We start from the raw sequence: 8,771 nt of genomic DNA, 5'->3' as shown, positions 1-8,771 counted from the left end.
ATATTGTTTTTCCTTCGTTTCTTCTCCTCCTGTCAAAATCTTCAAATTGATTCAACTTTTTCATTTTTGGACCAAATGAGCTGGAATTTGGCAGGGTGGTAGAAATAGCAAATACCCCCAGGTGTTTTTTTTATTTTCTTGATAGAGGCCTTAGAATTTATGATATTTAGGGTTTTTGGTCATTTTTAGACCAATTATGTATATTTTGGGACCCTGTGCCCTGGTATTACAACCTAATGGCCTGAAATTTGGTACAGAGGTGCATTGGACATATGACCACAGGACCCCATCAACATTTTTGTCATAGATTACTTAGAAATTAGTTATTTTGGGGTGTTTTGGCCATTTTTGACTAAAAATGTATATTTTTGGCTCCTGTGCCCTTGTATTGGAACCAAATGACCTGCAATTTCGTACATAGGTGCATTGGACATATGACAACAGGACCACATCAACGCTTTCGTTATCAATCATTTCAAAATTGAGTTATTTTGGGTTTTTCGGCCATTTTTGACTAAAAATGTTTATTTTTGGCTCCTATACCCTTGTATGAAAACCTAATGACCTGAAATTCGGCATGAAGGTGTGTCTGACATATGCCCACAGTACCTCATTTTCACTTTGGGCATACATTACCTTGAATTGTTGAATTTTGGGATTTTTTGCCATTTATGGACTAAAAATGTTAAGTTTTGGCTCTTGTGCCTATGTATGAAAACCAAATGGTCTGAGATTTGGTATGAAGGTGCATACGGTATGTAGCCACAGGGCTCTATTCACACCTATGGTGTACGTCAAACAAAAATTGTGAAATTTGGGATTTTTTGCCATTATTGACCAAAAATGTACATTTTTGCTTCCTGTGTCATGAGAAAGCCAACTGATCTGGAATTTGGTGTTGGGGTAGCTTTAGCACTATATATGGTAAATGGGCCACATAGACTGGACCATTTTGCATAGATTGGGGTGTTCTGGAAGAGTCCTTTATTGTATGAAGATGGATTGCAATATGCTGTATTTGCTCCCAAGCAAATGTCGGCCTTTCTAGTATTCGTAATGTTTCTTTCTTTCTTTCTTTCTCCTGTCAAATCTTCAAATCGAATCAACTCCGCCATTTTTTAACCGATTGACTTGAAATTTGGCACAAAGATAGAGTAAGCCAATACCCGCAGGTGTTTTTTTCATTTTTTTCATATCTGCCTTTAAAATGATTTTATTGAGGTTTTTGTCAATTTTCATGTATATTTCGGGCTCCTGTACCCTGGTATTAGAGCCGAATGACATGAAATTTGGTACAGAGGTGCCCTGATCATATGCTCACCTAGATTCAATAACAGTTTTGGCATACGGTACAACAAAATGCTTAATTTTGCGATTTTGGGCCATTTTTGACCAAAAAAGGACATTTTTGGCTCATGTAGCCTCGTTTTACAACCAAATGATCTGCAATTTGGTATATAAGTGCCCTTCAATTATGTGCACATAAATTCAATAAAAGTTTTCCCATACGGTACAACAAAATGCTTAATTTTGCGATTTTTGGCCATTTTTTGACCAAAAAAGGACATTTTTGGCTCCTGTAGCCTCGTTTTACAACCAAATGATCTGAAATTTGGTATTAAAGTGCCCTTCAATTATGTGCACATAAATTCAATAAAAGTTTTCCCATACGGTACAACAAAATGCTTCATTTTGCGATTTTATGGCCATTTTTTGACAAAATTTGGACATTTTTGGTTCCTGTTCCCTCGATTTACAACCTAATGACCCGTAAATTGGTAAAGGGGTGCTCTAGATATATATTCAAATGAACCATGTATAATTTTTGGCATGGAACACTTTAAAATGATATATTGGGGAATTTTTGGGTCATTTTCCAATGGCTAAAGGGATCAACGACCTCAAGGCCTATTGTTGCATGAGGGAGATGGCTGAAATATGCTGTATTTGCTCTCATGCAAATGTCGGCCTTTCTAGTTCTTTCTCTCTCCCTCCCTAACCAACCTCCCTCCCAAAGCCCTCCTTCCCTTTCTTTCTTTCTTTCTCTATTCCTCCCTCCCTATCCTATTCTTTCTTTCCGTATTTCGGGTATGAAAGCCCATAGAGCACACAACACTAAGGGACACACATACATACATAAATTTTAATGGGATCCGATGGCAGGACAGTTTCAGATATAAAAGCCCTACTTACTCTTCTCTTTGTTTCTCAAATTTCTGCTGGTACTGGTCAAACTCTCCAGTGAATCTCTCCCTCTCTTCATCTGTGATGAAACCTTCCTTTCCGGGCTTGATGGTGACAAAAGGAAAACATTTGATTGGTATTACAGTAAATCTATCAATTTTTACAAGGACATAACTTTGTAGCACGTGGGGAAGGAGGTTTTCGCCGTGTTTTAAGTGCGCAGTTGAAGCAATTCTGTTTTACTGTAATATTACAATGGAAAGACGGGGGTGTGATGATTTTGCTGAGGAGAAGTCATTGTAAGAAGTAAAACTAATGCAAAATCTACAGTGCCTATGTATCATGTTATTGCTAGAAAGCTGATTGGAAGGTACATACCACTTCTGATGTGGGGGGTGTCAGGCTGTAGAACAGGAAGGACAGCACATCATGGTCATCTGTGAAGGGGAAAAAAGGTAAACTTTGTCAATAAATATTTCAGTTGGACATTGCAACCATCTTTATAGCACCTTTTGTTGACTGAATCATATCACCACATCATAAATTATGTGACTTCATTGCAAATCCAAGCTCAAAATGTACGTCATGGTATTTACAGCTCAAAAAATCCCTAAATTAGCCCTTTACCTGCTAGTCCTCCAGTGGCTGCTGAAACCCCAAAGAAGCCCCCCTTCTCAAGGTGGACCTCGTGTGCCTGCATACACAGCTCGTACTCATCCTTGTTGGGAGTCATTCCGTTGTTATACCACAGCTGAAACAGTACAGGAGAGTTTTAGTATTCTATTGGAGTTTTTCATTTATTCATTTTTTTCATTATTTCCAAATGTTAAACAACGTGCTGGCCATCACGCTAGACAGAGATGTCTGGTGCAGAATCATTCATGGCACCTTGTACAAAGAGGATGAACTGAACTGAACTGAACTGTTACCAGAGGCGGCGGCAGCAAATTTCGCTTGGGGGGGCGAACCTTTACTGACAGAATTTTGCCGCACATGTAGTGCCGAAAATTTGAAATCTTGACCCTCTAAAACGCCATTTCCTGCATTTTGACGGGCACATTTTGCTGCTAGACTAAGCTAACTTTGATGACAATTCTGTTAGAAAGACACATGGTTTTAGCGAGGGCGATGCCCCAAAAATATATTCACGATTTCGAGTGCGGAAGGTGCAAGCTGTAGCAAGGTTGATCTGGGGAAATTTTAAAATCTGCACCCTCTGAAACCCCATTTTCTGTATTTTGAGGGACAGATTTTGCTGAGGGACTATGCTAAATCTAATGCCATTTTTGTCAAAGAAAGATGTTTGAGGGCGATGACCCACGCCTCAACAAATTTTCACCATGTCGTTGTGAGCGCCGGAGGCACAATAAGTCATCCGCGGCTAGGGAGGTCCGGAGAAAATTTTGAAATCTTGACCGCCTAAAACGTCATTTCCAGCATTTGAGGGCCACATTCTGCTTGTAAACTAAGCTAAGTACGATAGTAAAATTTCTATTAGTTTAAAAGTTTTTTGAGAGCGACGCTCCCGCAACATATTGTCCTGCGCCGACATGGCCGAAGACGCGGGCCGTCACAAGGGACTCTGGCAAAATTTTGAAATCGGGACTCTCTGAAACGTCATTTCTTGCGTTTTCAGGCGTAAATTTTGCCGTTAGACTAGCTTGATTTAAAGAAATTTCCATCATCAAAAAAATACACAAGGTTTCAGGTTGATTTTCTGGCGGGGCGACGCCCCCCCAACATATTTTTCGGGGGGGCAGCCGCCCCCCTTGCCCCCCCGGTGCCGCCGCCACTGGTTACAATCAGAAAAACGGCCGTCAGAGATAGTAGTACACTTCACCCCTTCTGGCAGAATATACAGAAACTGCACTTCAGGTACCTTAGGGCAAGAGAGCTCCTTGCTTAGGGCAACCTGAATATCTTACAGGTGATGTTTAGTAGGCCTAGGGTTCTGGCTAGTGCATTTTAGCATATCAAGCCATCACACTATTACTTATTATTGAGCATATTTAAATTTGAAACCGTGGAAAAGCAATGTACCGTGAGCCTGTTCTGGTAGTACTCCAACTTGGCGCGGACAGGGTAAGGCTTGTTCCTGAAGTCTCGCAGACATCCACCAAGCTGCTGTGTCAGGCCATCACTAGAGATTAGGAAAGAACAAACATGTCAACATTGATCTACAGAGCAAAATCTTTTATTCTGTTTAAGTGTAAAAATTGTGTCATACAGACTGTGTGTGTAAAGGTAACATTTGCATGCAACAACATGTACTGCACACAGTGACACATACACCAATAAAAACTTGTATACAAACCAGCCCCCCGCACCGAATAGAAAGCCTATCACACAACCTAAATTAGATAAAGATGCAGGTCTTACTTGGCATGGTTGTACGATTTGGTTCCATCGTTCTGCATAACCAGCACATATGGGTTGTTGTGCTGTGAGAAAAGAACAGAAATACAAAAATCAATACAGTTAGGTCCCTTAAGATCCAGACAATGTTAACTATGATTACAACAGTACAGGATCTCATCTGGCATCTACTTTTTTTCAACTATACCCTTAAAGTTTAAGTTAAACTCATGTGGCTTTTCAGTGATGTATTTGTAACACAAAAAGAAAGGTAAATACCTGGTTGTCATTGTCGAAGGAGTCAAAGAAAACGCCAACCCCGTTCCACCTGTCACTGCTCCCGTAAACCGGCCCGTCCACTCCTCTTGTCTTTGTGTACCAAATAGCCTAGTGGACAAAAACACGGCATGGATTTTAATGTAGAAACTTGTATACGTAAAATCATTTGGATGGTGATGTACACATAACACAAGCAGCCCTGTGTATGGGAGAGCATGAGGCGTTAACCTCAAGCATCAAACCTCTGCACGTAAAAGAATCCAACACACTTATTGAGAAGAGTAGGGGTGACCCAGTGTGATTGGCGAACTATAGCGATACCACATTGCACTACTAGTTTGAAAAGAATCATATTTCACCTATAACTTGAAACAACAAAAACAAAAATACACTATGTCAGGACGTTATGCCTAAACACAACACCGACCACATCCAGATCTGTAATATACAGTGCACAGTGCAGGTGTCATAATATGACACTTTGGGTACATCATTTATACAAAATGTATAGTGAATCATACATTTTTGCTGCTTTTTTTAACGTTATTCCACTCCAAGGACATTTCTGGCCCAGCCAACAGACAAGCTATCTTTAAGGTTGTACCCAGTTCACTCCACAAGATATCACAAAACACTAGCACAATGGATGCTAAATCTTCCATAGGGAACGTGTATAGAGAGGATTTTTCATTGTGAACCCCTGTTTCAATGCTCTACAATATCTTTTAATGTGCGTAAGGAAGGTGAAAACTATGGCACCATTGTGTCTTTTTACCAATGCCCGCCATATCCAAATAAGGTGAAAGCAAAATGGCAGGTGCCAATAAACACAATCACACCTATTATTTCAAAGCTGATCACTTTCTGTATTTGAAAAACTTCTACCCAATTTCACCTAGTAACATAACATCTTGCAAACTGACTTTAAACTTCTTGTGCTTTAACAACTCACCAGACCATCTGCTCCTATCCGACCTCTCCCCGTGACCCTGATGGTGACCTCGATGTACCAGTGGTCATGTCCGTTGATGTACGTACTCCACACGTTACCTTCAGAAGGAACAAGTACCACAAATCACTCAAGTGTCCCTCAGATAGGACATTAAAAAAAGGTAAATGGAGGTCCTGTAGTCTGTGTAAAACAAACTCTGCTGTCTAAGGCTGTAGCTGGCCCCTGTAGGAGGCCGGCGGATGTTGGGTGGGCTGCTATGAGCGATTTAATCATGCTAGAGGTCCTGAGTTTGAGCAAAGTCACACCTCAAGCATGTTTCTTTTTTTTGTTTGTTAGATAACCCACCACTGTCCACACTAATAAAAAAAAGCATTTAAAGGGTCTATCCCAGCAAAGGCAATTGACTATTATTATTAAGGAGAGACAAGACAAGAATCTTCTGCTTACCTCTCTTACTACGGAGGGACGGGGTGATCCGAACTTGTTCATCGCTTGCAATAGCATCTGTAAAAGAAAACAATGGACAAAGTCTGTAAAAAAAAAATTGGCAGCAGAAGCTAAAAATGCAACTATCTGATAATAGATGGATGACTTGACATGGCATGGGCCTCCTGTTTCTCAGGGCTGTATCTTTATCTGTACAGTCAGTATAACCATTATAACACAACAGCTTCACAGGCATAACTTAGAAATGAACTGAATGTGTTATTATTGTTATTATTATTACCATTATTATATTAAGTTATCCTGAGTTATTTGTATTGTAAATAGTTGACACCTGACGTTTAGTTATGTAAGTTTGACCTTTGATTTCAATTTTGATTCAGTTGTTGTGTTTTTGTGTTAATTTATGTTGGGGTCTCCCGGCCCACCAGGAGGTATTGAAAAACGCCAGAAGGCGATGTATTTTCCTGGATAAATAAATAAACTGAACTGAACTGAAAAAAAAGCCCTTATGCACATCTGATTACGCAAGTGACAGGTCACAGGAATATATGGGTAATATGACAAAAGTGAAGGCCCCTGACTGTAAACGTTGTCAGGCAGCACCATTACATTCAGGACATTGTTATGCAAATCATGATGACAGACGAGACTGTTTACATCTCTGGGGCCTTTACCTTTGAAATTTGACCAAGGCCATGACATTTTACCTACAAATTTAGTACAATTCCTGTCACTGCACATGCATACTTGGATGTGCAAAGGGCTTATTACACTGAATGACCTATTGCACTTAACCTTTGCACATCTAGCTGTAAGTGTTGTTTATCAATAATGACAATGCTCTTGCAGCTACAATAATGATATAATACATGGTGGTAACAAGTTCACGTCACTCTGAGTCTGAGATAGCTCTAGGGAAAGCGAAATTTTGAATACATCAATTCTGGTTTGTTAACTCTGGATTCGGGTTCAATGTGTTCGGGTTCAGTGGTTCGTTAGGTGTGACGAATCGTTCAGTGTAATATAACCAGCTGCTGCTGCACTGCGTGCCTGCGAAGCTTGTGTGTTACGCCAAAGGGCGGTTGTACCGGCTATATAGATACAGATACAGATACAGAATGAAACCCCCTGAAGTAGAAGTAGGAAGCAACATCAATACTTAAGACTAGGGCTGGGTATCGGTACAGCGTACCGGTACAAAACCGTTTTTTCTTATTGGACCGGTCCAGAAAAACCGGACCTGAAAAAATTAGGTGGACCGGATGTTGGACCGATTAGAAAATTAACAGATTATTTTATAAGGCATTCACACGTTTTGACGCTTGCAGGTGGAAGAAAATAACAAGAGTGAAGTAGAGTAGAGTTTATAGTAATTTCTACCAAGGTTTACAGCCAATCATACTGGTGCAGTTAGCGTTGTAGGATTTTAAAATGCCAGTGTAAGTCTAATACTCCACCAAACAGATTTCTTTGTAGAGTCATACTGCATCAGGTCCAGGTTCAGGTCCGGACCTGGACCTGATCCTTTGGGCCTGAACCGGACCTGGACCTGAATTTTCTGTACCGGTACCCAGGCCTACTTAAGACTGTAGTCCACAGGGATCTTCTTTTCCAGAATGGATAAATTGTTTCAGAAATTCGCCCAATCAGGTTTATTAATCAACTAGAAAAATTGGTTACAAAAAGGTTAAAGGTCTTCTCTAGTGAAATGTTCCCGCTATTTTGGCCAATTTTCAATGTCAATTCAGCTCCGAAAAGAGTTGAACTTGAAGCGAACACTTCCGTATGACAACGTACCATATGGAACGATTTGAACATAGCCCGCAGGCCCTACCTACCAGACCTCACCCTTAAAAACAGCCTATTCCGTCTCAATCAGGCGTGCCAACAAAAGGGAAGAACCAAACACCGTGGGAATAATCTAAATCCAATTATGACTTGATTTAAACGAAAGGAAATTTTGCAGACGAAAATGTCGTCTGTTTTGCATGCCTGCGGCTGACTTGAGCTCTATGAATAAGAGGTTTTACTTACGGCCTGAGTAGTCCCAAAACGGGATTTTCCCGTTCTTTTGCACAAGATGTGGTCCTTTGAAGCTCAGCTTGTATTCGAACCTTTTGTGAGGAGTTTGGGAAGAAGTAGAGCCGAGAAAAACGAAGAAAATGAGGAGAAAGGCGTCCACAAGTCTGCCGGTGGCCGCCATGTTAGTGTATGTGTCACCGCGGGGCAGGATGGGAAGATTTACCAACTTGGCGCGCACTGATTGGTCAGGAGGTGGGCGGAGCTACTTGTCCAGGTGTGCATTTTCTCAGGTAACTTTTTCTGACTGAAAATAAACAAATGAATTGTCAAATGAACAAAAGATATTGTAATTTGGCGACTTTTACCGGAACACGGCACCTCATTCATTTTTATTAATCTCAGCATAATGTCATTGTAGAAATATTGTTTTCCGGATAACAAGTTCTTTGTATCTTCAGCGACCATCTGTCACTTTCCTCAGATCATAGCAATGACTTGTTCTACTTGGCATTGCAACTAGATACTGATTGTC

The 8,771-nt window shown here is 40.5% G+C and overlaps 1 protein-coding gene across 1 annotated transcript in view; it reads right to left on the bottom strand.

Annotated features, from left to right (window-relative positions):
- Positions 1-8,452, bottom strand: part of LOC118412437 (protein ERGIC-53-like) — a 14,499-nt gene extending 6,047 nt beyond the window's left edge. The window contains exons 1-9 of the mRNA XM_035815305.1: positions 8,252-8,452; positions 6,218-6,274; positions 5,771-5,868; positions 4,819-4,926; positions 4,564-4,625; positions 4,225-4,324; positions 2,812-2,935; positions 2,563-2,621; positions 2,194-2,288 (exon numbers count right to left, since the gene is read on the bottom strand). Of these exons, the coding sequence (XP_035671198.1) occupies positions 2,194-2,288; positions 2,563-2,621; positions 2,812-2,935; positions 4,225-4,324; positions 4,564-4,625; positions 4,819-4,926; positions 5,771-5,868; positions 6,218-6,274; positions 8,252-8,420 (872 nt within the window). The 5' untranslated portion in view covers positions 8,421-8,452. The remainder of the gene's footprint in view (positions 1-2,193; positions 2,289-2,562; positions 2,622-2,811; positions 2,936-4,224; positions 4,325-4,563; positions 4,626-4,818; positions 4,927-5,770; positions 5,869-6,217; positions 6,275-8,251) is intronic.
- Between the last annotated feature and the right edge of the window lie 319 nt (positions 8,453-8,771).

The sequence above is a fragment of the Branchiostoma floridae genome, chromosome 3 (genome assembly GCF_000003815.2).
Source record: "Branchiostoma floridae strain S238N-H82 chromosome 3, Bfl_VNyyK, whole genome shotgun sequence".
Lineage (NCBI taxonomy): Eukaryota > Metazoa > Chordata > Leptocardii > Amphioxiformes > Branchiostomatidae > Branchiostoma > Branchiostoma floridae.
Note: the sequence above shows the minus strand (reverse complement) of the source record. Positions and strands in the feature narration are given on the sequence as shown.